General features: G+C 46.9%; 1 protein-coding gene across 1 annotated transcript; it reads left to right on the top strand.

Annotated features, from left to right (window-relative positions):
• Positions 1–414: 414 nt before the first annotated feature.
• prrc1 (proline-rich coiled-coil 1) lies at positions 415–15404 on the top strand. The gene is made up of 9 exons (XM_086170221.1): positions 415–458; positions 2619–2785; positions 3506–3874; positions 4869–5014; positions 5137–5239; positions 6279–6442; positions 7349–7452; positions 10068–10170; positions 12641–15404. Exons 2-9 carry the CDS (start codon positions 2689–2691, stop codon positions 12848–12850), a joined length of 1296 nt encoding a protein of 431 aa, XP_086026347.1. The 5' UTR covers positions 415–458; positions 2619–2688; the 3' UTR covers positions 12851–15404.
• The last annotated feature ends 971 nt before the right edge of the window (positions 15405–16375 follow it).

Below are 16375 nucleotides of genomic sequence, written 5' to 3'. Positions count from 1 at the left end.
AGATATGTATTGTTAAGAAATAATGCTAGTTGTTATTATATATGGGTATATGTATGTATATAATAGTCATTCATTGATATGCAAGATAAGAATAAGAACAACTTTATTTATCCCGAAGGAAATTGTTGTGCCAGTTACAAGAAAAATATAACAATAATAAATAATAGTAGAAAATCGTATAAACAGTAAAAAAAAATAAAGGAGAGACTAAGAAATACAAATAAACTATAATATATATATATGTACTTAGTTTACTTCCTTGTTCTTTTTTACATTTCATTAAATATCAAGATAAACAAACAGAACCAGCGAGGCAGTGCAGCTCTTCCGGGAGGCTCGCGCGGCTGGGCTAGAAGGGGCGTGGCTTCGCCCTGTAGGAGACGTGGCAACACGTGACGTCATCAGAACGGGTCGGCCGCGGGTCCGTGTCGGTGTGTTGAGCTCGTCCGGCTAAACTGGTGAGTATCCGAACCGCCGGACCCTCGGTGTCTAAGCTGGCGGCGGCGGCCTCCGCCCGGCCTCCGTTACCCGATATTTACCGGTCGGTGGGGACGTTGACGTTTCTCCGGTTGTGTTCGTCTTTATTTTTTCCTCTTCCGCCGGAACGGTGTGTACACGTGTCCCCTTCCGCCCGGCGGTCAACTCCAGCCGGGCGGAAGCTAACGTATAGCTCCGCCGGACCCCCGACGAAGGCTCCCGTCGTTTCCCGCTGAGAGCGTCCCACCGCTGGGGGACGAGGGCGATGGTTCCCCCTGTGACGTCACAACCCGTTGACGCTCACGTCGATGTGGTCGTCTGTCTGTCAGTGTCTGCAGTCAGTGAAGGCTCTGTCAATTGCAGTACTTTTTTTTTTTTTTTTTAAAGGTTTGTTAGAAATGTTTAATGCTAGACTCAAAAAAGTAAAAGAAAATAATTAACTAAATAGATAGATTAAAAAAAAATTGATTAGAAAAAAAAAATTGCCAGGGGAATATGACATATATTTAACTTGGTGGTTCACAAGAAATCTCGGACATCAAACTGTATATTTTTCGTTTTTTTTTTTATTTTTCCATAAGTTTTAAGGACTTTTTTTATATAATTCAAAATCTTTTATAAAGAACGTAAAATTGGGGGAACACTTTTGCACTCGGTGTTTTTGAACGAAGAACTTGGCCAGGCCTAAAATAACATTGACACATAGTTCATCTCTTTTGTTGCTTAAAAGTAAACCAAATGTTATGTCATCTCTTGAGAAGGAAACTGGTGACGATGGAAAATTGTCTTTAACCCATTTTTGAGTTTTAGCCTAAAAGCCCTGTACTTTTTCGCATGAGAAAAATATATGGTCAGTGATTTCAATGTTGTCTTCACAAAAGGTACAAGTATTATAGTCAATATTAAAGCGTACCCTCAATAATTCCTTAGATGGGTGGATGTCATTCATAATTTTGAAGTGGGCCGTCGCAGTACTTTCACACCTGGGTTATACTTCCGAGGTATTACTTGTGTGTCTCCTCAAACTTGCACTTCATGTTTGCAGATCCGGGAAATTCTGGAAAATGAATGTATGCACTGTAAAATTTGTACATAATTACCACCTATACTTAATAGACCTACAGTGCCTTGGTTAGATTTAGATTCGTCTTACGAATGTAAGGATTCAGAGTAACGAAATGCCGTTAGCATCTTTGCAGAAGTGCATATGTATAGAATGTGCAGTATTCACAGATAAATGCAGTATTTACAGAATAAACACTATCTTTTTTACAGCTAGTGCAAGTAGAGGTGGATAAGATATGAGCAGTGTATGTACAGCTAGTGTGAAAATGGTGGATAATTGTTATGTGGAGATTATGTACAAATAGTTAGTGATTAGTATGGTTAACAGATGGCAATTTACAGACGGAACATAGAAGGTCCCTGGTTCAAGTCCAACTGGAGGCCTCTCTGTGTGGAGTCTCTATGTTCTCCCAGTGTCTACTTGGATTTCCTCCGGGTTCTCCGTTTTCCCCCCACAGAGAGTGAATGGTTAATTGTTGCTATATGACGTGCAAATGTGAGAGTGAATGGTTACATGTCTGTATATGAAGTTTGAATGAGAAGGTGTGTTGTTTGTGTCTGTTTTGCCCTTTGATTGACAGGCGACCCCCTTCCCCCGTAAAAAATAATAAATATAATGTTTACGTCTGGCTTCTCGTTGACGGTCACTGGATAAGCCCCCCCCCCTGCGCGGCCCTGGGTTCCTTCATCACGTACCGTAGAAACAAAAACATCCATGTGCAAAAGAGCTTGACATTGTACCCCGCTCAGGTCTAAATCATGAGTAAAATCTGAATTTAGAAATCTAATCATGCATATTTGTGAATGATAGTGCGTTTGGAGGTCATCCTGGTCCTGGTCAGATGGTCTCCAAGGATACGGCGCTCTACCGCAGCGAGCCCCCTCCCCTGAGCGGTCTGTCTATTTTAGCGAGACACCGGTTACACGTTGAGTCATATCCTCAACTAACAACCTGCAAACCTGTCGAGCCGCTCGAGTTGTCGGATCAGACCTCCCCGGGCCTGTAGTATCCAATTTGAATTCACAGAACTCGGCTGGAGGAATGATCCGAGCGTCGCCCCAAACTCTTCCCCCAGGTGCACATCACTCTATCCCGATCCGTGACCCGGCTTCTGGGGCAGAAGGGGACGTCTGAAGGCTGAGGAGATGATGGAAGAAAGTGGGATCGAGACCACACCCCCGTCCACCCCGACCCCACCCCCCAACGTGGCCGCCATGGTCGCCCCCCCTCCGATGAGCATCGGTAGGAGTCGCGTATTCGCGCCGAGAGCTCTCTCGAAACGCACCTGTAATTCTTTCAATATAAGATAACACAGATAGTATTGAACCCACAGCGGGAAAATTCATTTTTCAGGGTAGTAAAGTATGCAAATAATAACGATAGAAAGAATATGCATACAAAGGATATGTATATATAGACAAAATATAAAAATGATAATCGCTATATATCTGTTGTAAATATACTGCTCAAAAAAATAAAAAGAACACTTGAACAACACAATGTAACTCCAAGGCAATCACACTTCTGTGAAATCATAGTGTCCACTCAGGAAGCAAGACAGATTCATTTTGACTTATTTTAAGGACATTACATCAAAGTTGGATCAGCCTGGAGTTTGTTTTTACACTTTAATTTTGAGTGTGATTCCTAATCCAGACCTCCATGGGTTAATACATCTGATTTCCATGGATCATTTTTGTGTGATTTTGTGGTCAGCACATTCAACTGTGTAAAGAGCAAAGTATTTCATAAGAATATTTCATTCATTTAGATCTAGGCTGTGTTCTTTAAGTGTTCCCTTTATTTTTTTGAGCAGTATATATATATATATATATATATGGACAAAATATAAAAATGATAATAACTATATATCTGTTGTAAATATATTATTCTAAAATACACTGACGTGAGCATGAGAAAGCTTGAAATAGCTGAGGGTCCAATGTGGTTGTTTTGTTTCAGGCCTGTCCAGCCCCCTGCCTCCCCCAGGATCCAGCTCCCTCTCCATGAGTTCCCCCTCTCTCCCCGGTTCCCTGCCTCCCGGCCTCCCGCCGCCCACCTTCAGCACCCCCCTCGCTCCCCCCGCCGCCCTCTCCTCCAACTTCCCTCCTCCCTCCTCCCTCGCCTCCCCCTTCGCCGCCGCCTCGCCCCCGCCGACGTCCTCCATCAGGCCGCCGCCGCCCTCCGCGCCCGGCGCCACCGCCCCCCCGATCGGGCCTCCCGCGCACAACTTCTCCATGAGTGCGGGGTTCGACATCACGCGAGGCCACGCCGGTCGGGCGCCGCAGACCCCGCTCCTGCCGACCTTCTCCAGCCCTTCAGCTCTCCCAGGTGCCGTTGTTTATTATGCACACAGCATTTGTGGAAAATATCAATAGTATATATCTCAGGCCAGCTTTTCCAACCTTTCTTTTCGAAATTGATTCTTCGGAAGGAAAACTCCTGGAAAGCTTTTCCCGTACCACATGTGTTTTGCCTTTAACCATATTTCTTGTGGGGACTTATTTATCGGGGCTGAGATATTTATCATATATTCACATCGTACGCGCTGGATAAGTGATTCACCACAGACTCGAACTTTTGTTTCTTTTTTCTTACCTCTTGAAAAATCCTTAAACTAAACGCGCTCCAACCCCCGCCTTTCTGCATGAAGACCCGTCGCTGCCACAAACAACCCTGTGGTATTCGCACACATTTTTCAGTCGGCCGATCACATCAAAAACTAAAATAGCCACCACACCGTTTGAGACAGGAGTCGAGATCATAATATTAAACCCCTTCGGTATTTTCACCGATCGATCACAGCATTGATCCAGGAATAAGGATTGCGTTCGGTGTTCTCACGGAAAGGGATTTTATTCTTTCTTATATTACAAAGTCACATTATAGTTGAGCCCTCGTCGGTTTATGGGCCAGGTCACGTCGCTTGAGAATGATATGGAGTCGTCATTTAATTTGGATCGGTGGCGTTTTTAATTAAAAACGTATCATCTTTTCGGCTGATTGTTGATTCAAGCTGAGCTCTGAGCGACAGGCGCAGGAGGGGAGGGGGGAAGCTGCCGGGTAATAGAACGCAGCCATCGGAGCATGAATGAATAAATACTTCCACCAAAACAGTGGCTGTCGATGGATTAGGATGCCCATCAGCCCGGCGCTGCGGCTCTCGTTCGCTGTCCCTCTGGCGAACAGAAAGAGCTGTTCTTATAATTATCTAATTGCTGGCCGCGGACATCCGCGATGCCGCCACAGTGTTCTGCGTTTCGAGTGAATCTGGCACCAACTCGGTTCATCGATTAATCCCCGATGGCTTCCACCGAACCCCCAGGCGTGGTGTCCAACCCCATGGTGCAGCAGCCGGTCATGTCGGGGGGTTTAGACGCCAGGTCCCCCATCACGTTCCCGGAGGAGCAGGACGACCCCAGGGTGTCTGCGGACGTCAACAGCGGAGGAGGGATCTGGGGGTTTTTCAAGGTAGCACCGCCGACTCTTCGCCTCGCACTCTCACGTCAAGGAATCTTCCTAAATGATTTGAAAAACGGTCGTCCGTTTTCCTGGGGGGAGGCACTGATCTAGTGGCACACGTTCGCCCGCAGGGTGTGGCGGGGAACCCGATGGTGAAGACCGTCCTGGATAAAACCAAGCACTCGGTGGAATCCATGATCACCACCCTGGATCCCGGGATGGCTCCGTACATCAGTGAGTCCGGCTGCGCTGACCGTCTTTCTCCCTCTTCTTCCCGCTGCTTTGTCATCGACGCAAACGACAAACTCCCTGGTTTAAAAGCAATCGAAAGAGCCCTGATTCCACTAACGCAGTGGGTGTCGACCAAAGGAACCAATACCTACATTTGGTTTCGAGGTTACTGACAAAGTCTCGGTTCGGGCGGTGGTGTTGTCTGGAAAGTTTGGGGTCCTAATGGATGTTTTTGAAGCAAAGAGAAATGACTGGCCCCTGGTTGTTGTCATGGACACCCTTCCAAGCTAGGATGAGTCAGTGCAGAAAGTAGATGAGCAGATTCAGGAAGAGGGCAAGACAAACATCGTTTTGTTGTCGTCATCGTCGTAGCCGAAGCCCCCTGGTGGCGGTCGGCAGCAGCGCAGCCGAGGCAGTCGGACAGGAAGTGGCATTCATTCATTGTCAGCTGAACAAGCGGCCGCCAAGCGATGATGTCTGTGCCGTCTTGTTCCGCTCTGTCTTTGTTAGGTGAGCGTGGCGCTCGCTGCAAAGTAAAGGAAATTCAAGGAAACTCGGGGAAACCCAGGTTTTTTTTTTTTTTTTTTTTTTTTTTTTTTTGGAACTTCACATTGAGACTGACATGAAAGGGAGGTTCGGGAACCCCCGGTGACAGCAGTACATCCAGCATCGCTCCCAGCCCTTCACGTTTCACATCCACCATGACATTATTATTCATTTCTTCAAAAATAATAATGGAAATATCAGTCCCTGCAAGCCAGTGCATTAGAATGATGGATAGAGGTGATTGCAGAGCAGACGTCTCTCATCAGTGTGCAAGGTGTTGATCGCAGCTGCTGTGAAGGATGAGGGGTTATTTAAACTGGTATATTAAACTGCCAGTGCCGAGTAGAACATCTTTTGCCTACGGACAGTCGGCTGGAGTCTAATGAGTGGTCAGGAGAACCGTGTCTTTGGTTCGATATCCGTCCGAGCGTCCGAGCGTTCTGACTGACCGCCGACACAGTGTGTGGTAAATGCGCCCCGCGTCGCTGCTCCACAGAGTCCGGGGGCGACATCGACATCGTGGTGACGTCAGATAAAGAGACGAACGTGGACGCGGTGCGGGACGCCTTCCAGGAGGTGTTCGGGATGGCCATGGTCACCGGAGAGCCCGGTCAGTCCAACATCGCCCCGCAGCCCGTCGGCTACGCAGCCGGAGTCAAGGTCAGTTCACAAACACACCCATAACCTCTCTTTTTTTTTTTTTTTTTTTTTTTTTTTTTTTTGCATCAGGTGCAACTTCCCGATGTGCCTCTGTATCTCTGCTGTGCGCACGTGACATGCATTATTTCTCAGACTGACTTCTAGTGGCGACTGCCGTGAACTGCAGCCGGGTTCCACTGTTTGCGGCTCCCGAGTATTTGTTGATTTGCAAAGTTTTAAGATTCAAGAGCATTTTTGTCTCATTTTTATCCAATGTCTCACTCATTTTTTGATGCTTTTTCACGGCTCTTGCACAAAAACTCACACATTTTTCTATTAATACAGTGTTTTTATGAGTAAGGTTTTGGTGTACCGTCAGTCCTGCTAGAGAACCCTGTTCTAATGATGTAATAAACCATTCCAGTGACTTTGGTGTTTGAGCAGAAAGCGGTTTGAATTCGTCATTGTCGGCCCGAAGAGTCAAACCCCTCAATTCGCCGTGACCTCACGGCCTGTTCTAACCAGCCACACGGCGCCACGCTGATCAACAAAAATGATGATGTCATGATCCCAGCATTAGGCTGCCTCGGCTGAAAATTTTCCACTGTCCCAACCCGTCGTCAGCGCGATACCATCTTTCACTGGGATCCCGCTGCCAAGCCGCTGTCGCTCTGCATGGATTCATAGAGGAGCTTCACCATATCTGACATTTCAGGAAATCAGTCTAAATGATAGATCTTGTTGGTTTTTTTTTTTCCATCATATTAGTATTTTAATCTAAGACACATAGCCTCCCCAACTCTCAACCATGGCAAACATTCCCCTGCAGCATCACTGCACTTCCACGCTGAGCATCACCGACGGGTCTGCAGTTATGCATCTGTGTGTGTGTGTGTGTGTGTGTGTGTGTGTGTGTGTTTGTTTCAGGGGGCTCAGGAGCGAATTGACAGCCTGAGACGATCCGGCGTGATACACGAGAAGCAGCCAGTGGTCTCCCTGGAGAACTTCATCGCGGAGCTCTTTCCTGACAAGTAAGACTCAGAGACAGAGGAGACGTCCTCCAGGATTAGAGGAGGGAGTTTTTAAACCTTTCATTCAGCGGCGTTTGGGCAAATTATACCCGTTTAGTCTCGAGAGCAAACAAATATGTTCGATTGTATTATGTAAGCGCTCTTAGTTTCACCACACGTTCTCACTCCCGAGCCTGCGACAGACACCGAAAGGCGGGCCCTTTCTGCTCGTTTTTCGAAGAACCCGGAGAAGCATCTGTTTTCAGGTCATTCGGGGAACCTGGTTTTCTCTTCGGTCAAATCAGACACATTTGGAAAAAAACAAACTCTGCTTTTATTGAGGTTAGGTTTAGATATTGATGCGGTTGTTAATGACATGAAGCTCCAGGTTCGATCTAATGCAGAAACTTATGGCTCGCGAGTCATATATGGCTATTCCGGTGACGGTATATGGGTCCCAGATAATTTTGAGTTGACAAAAAAAAAGATCAGTTTGGAACTGATTTTAAAATTCTTGTGATATTTCTTCATAACGCCGTGTCATTTTAAAGTAAACAGAAAGTAGTTTTGTAGATAAATTTCACAGGTCACCCGTCGGGCGGGTCGGGAACCAATGGCTCCCGAGCACGTCCGGGTCGTTGTAAAGGTGGATAAATCAATTATATCAGATAGCCAACTAGTTTATCCGCTTCATCCCTTGTAACAGAAAAAAAGACGATGATTACCGTGCAAAAATTTACATTCGGATCTGCGGTATGACTGATAAAATTGCATCGATAAAACGGGCAAATATAAAGCGGCACTTCGAACAAATCCATGCGGCGCCAGAGGTCGCATTAAAAGTAAGACATATTTAATTTATTGCATGTTAAAAATACTATATGGCTCTCAATGAAACATATTTAGAAATATTTGGCTTTTACGGCTCTCCCGGTCAAACAGGCTCCTGTTCTAATGCATCGGCGCGTGACGCATTAGACGCGACAGGAACCTTCCCCATTTTTCAGATTGTTGACGCATCGGGAGAGAGAAGGTGTTTGTTTCACTGGTAACACAAGTTACCAGCATATGGTGAGAAAACATTTCCTCCAAAAATAGATTAATGAATTCATTCATCGTCTATCCGCCGTGTCATAAAAAGACATAAAGCCAGTCACGCTTCCGTTCAAAAGCCTTTCCGAGGCTCGGCTTCGAGACGTACATTTTTAGACGGAGCCCCTGTAGAACACGGAGCCTCCACAATGAAAGACCCCCCCGTCAAAATCGAACCGGGGACCTTTGTTGCCGCGAGGCGGCGGCGCTCAGACCTGTCATTCATATTCAAATATGTCACGTCGTTGAATATCACCATGGATTCGCCGCCGCATCTCCCGAGATCATTCGCTTCCTGAACGGTAACCGTGAGCTGCTTCAGCTCAGCATCTATTTCCTGCTACACCTTTATCTGAAAAGTCGCGAGGCAAAGCGGAGCCCACTTGGAACAAACGCACATTCAGACGTTTAAAAATGTTTCCCTAGACCAATATCTATTTTGTTTATGTATTTTTAAATAGTCCATAGTAATAGTAATTGTTATAAACCGACAGCTGCGGTGTTTCTGCTCTCAGCAAAGTCCCGACTGCTCCTCGGAGAACCCGGCCTGAGTCATTTAAAGACGGTTCCTGACAGCACACTTTTTAGTTTTGATCGATAACGAGGAAAAGTTTGGGAAAGGAGCCGCCTCGCTTTGACAAGGAAAACACACACACACACACACACACACACACACACACTATCTCACAGGCGCCGCTGCCTTCTGAAGAATACAGGAGAGACTTCTTGGAGGCACGGCGTTTCTCCAGACTCCTCCATGTAGCTGTCAGACGGCAGTGGCTGCTTGTTAGAAAGAGAAAACGCCGCCTGCGGAGTTTGAAACTGCGGCAGTTCAGACTGATTGTTTATTACATCCACTTTCCCAATTGCTTTCTTTTTATAACAAAGGCGCATTTGAACATCGCAAGTCTTAAATGATTCATAAATACAAAGTCCAGCCTTTGAAATGTATTGATTCATTTGATTACGTGTTTTTAAAAATAAAATCCAGCCATTTTTGTGATATTTAATGACTAAATAAGACCATAAATAACCACAAATCATGGATTGGCTCAGTATTACATTGCCGACTCCAAGAAAATAAGAATAGTACCGTAATTTCTGGACTATTGAGCGCACCTCAATATAAGCCGCACCAGCTAGCCCATCGCTATCTTGGGCTTCCTCCCGCGTACTAAAACAAAGTCGTCTTCTTCGGTGTAGGAGTTGAACGGACTCAGAATTTCCAGGTCATTCCATCGGTCCGATGTGACGAGGATAAATGTTGTAGCGGCGTGAAGCTCATTCGCATTACCCCCCCCCCCCCCAAAAAAAATCCATACATTAGCCGCATCGCTGTTTAAGTGAAAAAAGTCGCGGCTCATCGCCCGGAAATTACGGAACTTTTAAAGAGGTGTGTTTTTTTAGCAAGGCCCCAATCAAATAGTCCTAAATCCATGATCGCATCATTGTAAATCATTAGTCCTCCCAGCTGTGGGAAGACGCCGCCCACGGTGTTCTCCAGACCGAGCCGTGAACCCTGACCACGCAGTTGTCGTCTCCAGGTGGTTCGACATCGGCTGTCTGATCCTGGAGGACCCCGGCCTCGGAATCCGATCGGAGGTCTTCACACAGGCGACCCCTCTGGCTCTGGAACACGTCCAGCAGGTACGCATCAGCGCTCAGGCAGAGTCAGTAGCCTCCAATATTCACTAAACATGCAATGATTGTGCTCCAGGAGCTCAGTCATTGCATGCACGTCCTCCATTCTGCATAATTTTATTGATATTCTGTGGACTCTGACGGTTTCAGATGTCATGGTTTGTTTGTTTTTTGTTTGTTTTCATGGGATGAGTTCCCTGGTACGCAGTTCAAACGGTTCAAACCGGCTGCAGCCGACGCGTCCGGAGCATTAGCGTTTACATCGTGATCAAATACGTTTGATCGGGGACGTAATGGGGTCAGGATTTACATAGATGGCTTCCCTCAACCTTCTAAGCTGGAAAAAAGCCGGCTTTCGAAGCCGCCGTGACATCAGCGCCTTTCACACTGTCGGAACTTTTCGCAGTTCCTCGAATCTTTTCAGGAAATAGGCCCTTTTTTCGTGCATATCAGTCAGCGGGGGAACCGTGGACCTCCGTTTCTAGAACGGAGCTCTATTTTTAAAAGCTATCACATTCACCGGGCAGCTGACAAAATAGACAAGAGCTTTGAGAAATTGACGGACGAACAGGTCTAATCTCTTCCAGCCTGTTAAAACACAGAGGGTTTCCTGGGCTTGCCGAGAAACATAGACATTTTGACCAAAATAAGTCCTGCGTTAGCGAATGGCCCTTAACCCTGCAGAAAAACACTTCATCCCGTCTGATAATCCAGGTTGTTATTCCAGCCGTGAGCACGAATAATGCGCCAACTTCGCTCTCCATGTTGTCCTTGTTGCCTTCCTCTTCTTCTTCTGTGTTTTGTTTTTGAGTGTGGCGCTCAAGGTGCACGTCGCTGAGCTTTGCGTGTAAACGCAGAACACCGAGCTGTCGTCGTCGTTCATGTCTGGCGTTAGCGCAGTGGTTCTTAACCTTGTTGGAGGTACTGAACCCCACCTGTTTTACATGCGTATTCACCAAACCCTTCTTTATTGGATCGAGGATCGTTTCGTCGATGGGTACAAAGAACAGGCAGAGTAGCCTTTTCATCGAATCTGGCTCCCTTCACCTTGAATTCAGCGAGCGCTATGTTCTTGTAGTTCCCATCTCCATGCGGCTGAAAGAAACCTTCCCTTAGTTTTGCCGGTGCTGGACTAGAATTGCTCATCTTGCCATTCCAAATCATGCAATTAGGACATCGATTCCAATCACGTTCCGTCATACATGTGAATCCGTATTGTACGTGTTCTTCCGACCGCTTTCTTTTTTTGCCCGACATAATTAGTATGAAGGGATTAAAATATTAAGAAAGAAATCACGTGACGTACCATCACGACAGTCACAAGTTACTACAACTGATCGCGCCAAAATCCCCGCGGCACGGATAGGCCGAGCTATGTGGCGTGATCACCCGCGGCCAGTGATGTCATCACCAATGTGTGTCTTGACCTCCGCCGAACCCCTGAGACCGACCCACCCAACCCCTGGGGTTCGATCGAACCCGGGTTAAGAACCACTGCGTTAGCGTTTGGACAGTTTGCGAAAGCTGCGTAAAACTAAATCACACGAGGGCCGAAGGAGGTGCGATCTGTCCCGCGTCGGCCGAAGGTCACCTGTGTGTTTTGGTTTGTTTTTTTTCCTCGCTTCTAATGCCACCTGGTCCGTCCCCGTCTCCCCTTAACACCCCCTGGCGCTCTTTGTAATTGTCTCCGTGTGTCCGCGGCGTCTGCCAGCCCGAGCTCATTTCCATAAAGCCGTGAAGCCTTCAACTTAATTCCTAACCCCCGGCGTCCTCTCCTCACGCAGCGCAGATGGAGGCCGGTTTCAGAAAGAAGGAGAGCGTCTCAATGTCGATGACTCGATGTCTCTCTTTTTCAAGTGCTCAGTCGCCACCATCGCTTCCATCTCCCAAAACAGTACGCCGTGAAATTTAGCAGATGGCGGCCCCGCGAGAGTCACGGAGGCACTGAGGCGACCACGCAGGGTGGTCATGATGTCCGACCCCAGAATTACCGTAATTTCCGTAAGATAAGCCGGGACTTTTTTCACGTAAACAACGATGCGGCTAATACATGGGCTTTTTTGTGCGGGGGGGCGCTAACGAGCTTCACGCCGCTAAAACGTTTATCCTCGTCACATCAGACCAATGAAATGACCGGGAAATTCGATTTCGACACGGAAGAAGACGGCTTTGACGGTTGTAGTGCGCGGAAGGAAGCCCACGATTGGCTCGCCGATGCGGCTTATATTGAGGTGCGCTCAATGTTCCGGAAATTACGGTAGTTCATTTCGTCTTGGGTTTTTTTGTTTTGTTTTTTTTTTTGCAAACAAAACACGTTTCCACCAGAGCTCTGTCTGGTGGAAACTCCAGAAGATAAACCGAGCTGAGATTCCTGACCAGTGAACAGAATGAACAACTTCCGTGCCAATTTGTCGACCGACATACGCGCCGTTCGCGAAGATGCCCATGACATGACCTGTGTGCCCCGCCCATGCAGGCGCAGTCCCTGACCCCTCCCGACTATAACCTCCGCTGGTCGGGCCTGATTGTGACGGTGGGCGAAGTCCTGGAGCGCAGCCTCCCCAACATCAACAGAACGGACTGGCACCAGGCTATGACGGGCATGACCCAACGCCAGATGATCCATTCTGCCGCCAAAGCCCTGGCCGGGATCTACAAACAGCGGCTGCCGCCCAGGACTGCGTGACGCTGAGCTGCCGCCGCCGCCGTCGTCGTCTCGCCGAAGGAGAGGATCCGGGGAACGTTCTGAGGAAACGAGGAGCTAATCGGAGACGGAGGACCCTCACGGCACTCCGTCCCCCGAGTGTCCTCGCAGGACAAAGCCAGACGCACATCTGTTTGAAGACCTTTGTTGACATCACACCTTGTCAGCAGGGTTTTAATGTAACATCACATGGAAAAAAAAAAAAGGAAAAAAATCAACCTTCGTCCTCTTGAGAAATTAACGTTGAATATTCGATTTTCTTGTTTATTTTGTTTTCGGGAAAGGTTATTGAAGAGACTCTCGCCGCCGTGGCTCGTGTCCCAGTTGTATTCCGTATAAACGTTGACCCATTTCACCCAAATCTGTGCAACAAACCCACATCGTTTGGGAGAATAACTCGACCTAATTCAAAATGCCTTTGGCCTGATTGAACCCAAAACGCAGAGGGAACGCCGCCGCCCGTCACCAGGGAAATGAACCCGACCGCACCCCATCAGACCAGGAACGGTCAGAACCCGGTCCGGTTTAGGTGCAGGGTGAGTCCAGGTAGACCGGGAACTCGATCCCAATCCGATCTCCAGGCTGCTCGGTCTTGAACACAGCACAGATGAAGTCTTGAAATTGTTGGGCAATAGCTAAATAGCTAATCTGTTGTACAAGATTGTGGGAGAAATTTAGGTGAATTATATTGCTTATGATTGGCTTATGTTTGGAGTAATGACAGTATCTCTTAGATAAGACTGAAAATCCCAAATTGCTGAGCAAGTTTGAGGTAAACAACTCAAGTTAGCCTGCTAGCAGTTATTAGCTTGGCTTGCTGATAACAGTAGCTGCCTGCCATGAAACCTCACTATAGAAATTAAAGACAAAGATTTTGTTTCGTTTAAGAAGGTTACTTCACTCTTATGTGTAAAATAATTCATTTAGAAATACACCACAAACAAGCACAATGTTGAAAAAGATACATTATATTTATCTGTGCAAGTTAGCCTGCTAGCTTGATGTGCTAATATCAGCAGAAGGCTGCCATTACACCTCACTATAAGGTGGTTGTTTTTTTTTTATTCAGAAGGCACCTTCAGTCTAAAGTGCAAGTCATTTGGGAAACCTGTTACAAACAAGCACAATGTAGAAAAGAATTTCAATGGACTTTTGACTCAGGGTGTCCAAAGAGAAGAGTGGAGAAGCCGGTGGTGTCAAGGGGCCTCCACGGTTGGATTTGCGCCTAAAGACAATGTCTTTTTGACCTTCAGCTACGTCGGTGCATTTAGCATCAATACTTTTTAGATATCATAAAATGACCAGAGTGATAGTCTCAGTGTGAAGAAAGGTTTCTTGCGGGAGAGTGGGTTCTAACCAGAAAGTGAGCACAAAATGTGAACTTACAGTCCCCAAAATAATGTGTTTGAAATTGGCTGAAGGCTCTCAAAGAAAGCCTTTCCGGCTTTCTTTATCCTGTCATCGGTGGTTTAGTACTGTTGTCGTATTTTCCCGAATGGAGCGTGACACAATATGTCCGGATGGAGAGCCTTCAGCAAAACTTCTTGTGGCTACTATAATATATCGAGACAGCTAGTTGCAACCATTTGAGTCTCCTCCAGGATATGTTATGATGCGTTATTGCCCTTAGCTTCATTAGTCATGGACCACGACTGCATCGGTCCAAACAGCACAAACCCAATTTTTCCTTTGACTGTCATCCCCAGTATCCTTAAAACGCCCAAAATATGGTTTCGTTTGGCTGATATGTCCTTCGATTCATCACTGGAGCCGTTTGCATGTGCGGGTTCTATCGTCCAATCGTGTGCGGAGTACAACTGGGACACGACCACGACGAACCGAAGGGCAGCGCTAATGATTTTGAATGTAGTGTCATTGTCGTAGTATCACGTTTAATCAATTTCAATGTGTCTTGCTGCAAAATTGGCTGCCAAAACCCCTTCGCTTTTGTTACACCCCTGTGAACATAGAAAAAATAATAATAATTGTATCTGCATGAGTAAAGTGCAGCCAGAAGCCAGTTTTGCATTCACGGTTTTGAATATAATAACAGGGACGTCAGGCAGGTGTTCGCTCTTCCGCAAACAGCCAACGTGTGGGATTTAGCCGCGTCCGGCAGGCGTTGCTGATAGTTTTATCGGTCCCAAAACTCGGAAATTATAAGATTTCCAGTAAAAAAAATGAAAAGAGCATAGTTATACATTTAAAGAAACTAGTACACGTAAACATCATGGTCGTAATTGAGCTTTTCATACAATTTATACTCTCTCAGCCCTTAGGAGAGCCAGCAGTGGCCTGCAGGTTCAGGAATGTATGTTTTTCCCGACTTGACGACCCCTACTTCTGGCTTTTTGCGCCACCATGTTCTAAAACCCGGCGCCGAAGTGCAGGAACCTGCCAAGTCCACTATGACTGGGTCCCAGAGTGAAGGGTCCGGAGCTGTTTCCTTGCGATCACGTACCGATGAAACCGCGTATATCGACGGTTGGATGAAAACAGCTGGCGTTTACTTTCGTCCATCTCGATTTTTCCCCCCGTCCGTCTGAAATTCAAATGCCGGTGAGTTCGTCTGCCGTGATAGCAAACACCTGCCGTCCCTGTTTGTAATAACAGAAGACTCGTCCGCTCTCCGTTGGACCTCGCTCACGTCCGAACGTCTATGTAGGTGTTGTTTCCGGCTGCCGCAGCTGTCTGAGCTGGTGCATGAAGGCATCCAGCACCAGGCTAATAGTTTTGTTTTTATTCTGCGGAGCACAAATTAATCACCAGCGCAGATTCACACCCAAATAGTAAAGAACCTGAGCCGCTCCAGAGGCGAAGAAGGTGTTAAATGACTTGCCAAGTGTAGAGCCATCTCTGTGGTCTCGGAGGACGACCCTCTTGCTTGTGTGGAAAGCAAGTATAAATTATGACACAAAAGCACAGTTGTTCTGTGTTTTTGGGCGACTAAACTACGCTCAAATATATGTCCCGTTCCAGCATTCTGCTCTAAATTCTGCTCGCTGGACTGTCTGTCGGACGTTTGGCTGAAAAGAACATTCGGTGTACTACATGTGCCTGTAAATGTGCCTTTTTACACAAATAAATAACTTTTCCACGGTGCTTTGTATTGAAACAGTATCATTGGAAATGCGGTCATGTGATCGTGTGGCTTTTTTTTTTTTTTTTTTCCCCTTCCAGGTGTAAACGAGGCGACGTCAAACACAACATCTTTTCATCTTCTCTGGGGCCTCTCGGCATCACCGTCAGCTAGCGCTTTTCATAGTCACAGCGAGTTTAGCTCAAGCAGACACGGGCAAATTAATTATTCATCGCAAATGGATGTTCCGAGTCTTGACTGACTTAATCTTCTCGTCCCCGTCGGGAGTACTGGGCGTCCACCTCGCGTCTTTACCTCCCCACTCAGTCTGACAGACTTTCTTGTCAGGTAGCGCCGCAGTACCTCACTGTACCCCATGTGGCCTAATTTAGCCGTTCCTCTCGCGAAACGGAGCGAATCGAGAGCAA

This window comes from Fistularia commersonii, chromosome 23 (genome assembly GCF_037954325.1).
Source record: "Fistularia commersonii isolate RoL2024-O1a breed Wild chromosome 23, RoL_Fcom_v1.0, whole genome shotgun sequence".
In the NCBI taxonomy this organism is placed as follows: Eukaryota; Metazoa; Chordata; class Actinopteri; order Syngnathiformes; family Fistulariidae; genus Fistularia; species Fistularia commersonii.
The sequence above is the reverse complement of the archived record's forward strand: the minus strand, read 5'-3'. Positions and strand labels throughout refer to the sequence as shown.

What these genes read in the sequence shown, in the direction of transcription:
- prrc1 (XM_086170221.1), top strand. Translation starts at nt 2,689, where the DNA reads ATGATGGAAGAAAGTGGGATCGAGACCACACCCCCGTCCACCCCGACC. An exon ending in CAGCCCTTCAGCTCTCCCAG is followed by an intron (nt 3,875 to 4,868) that starts GTGCCGTTGTTT and finishes CCGAACCCCCAG; the next exon opens with GCGTGGTGTCCAACCCCATG. An exon ending in GCTACGCAGCCGGAGTCAAG is followed by an intron (nt 6,443 to 7,348) that starts GTCAGTTCACAA and finishes TGTTTGTTTCAG; the next exon opens with GGGGCTCAGGAGCGAATTGA.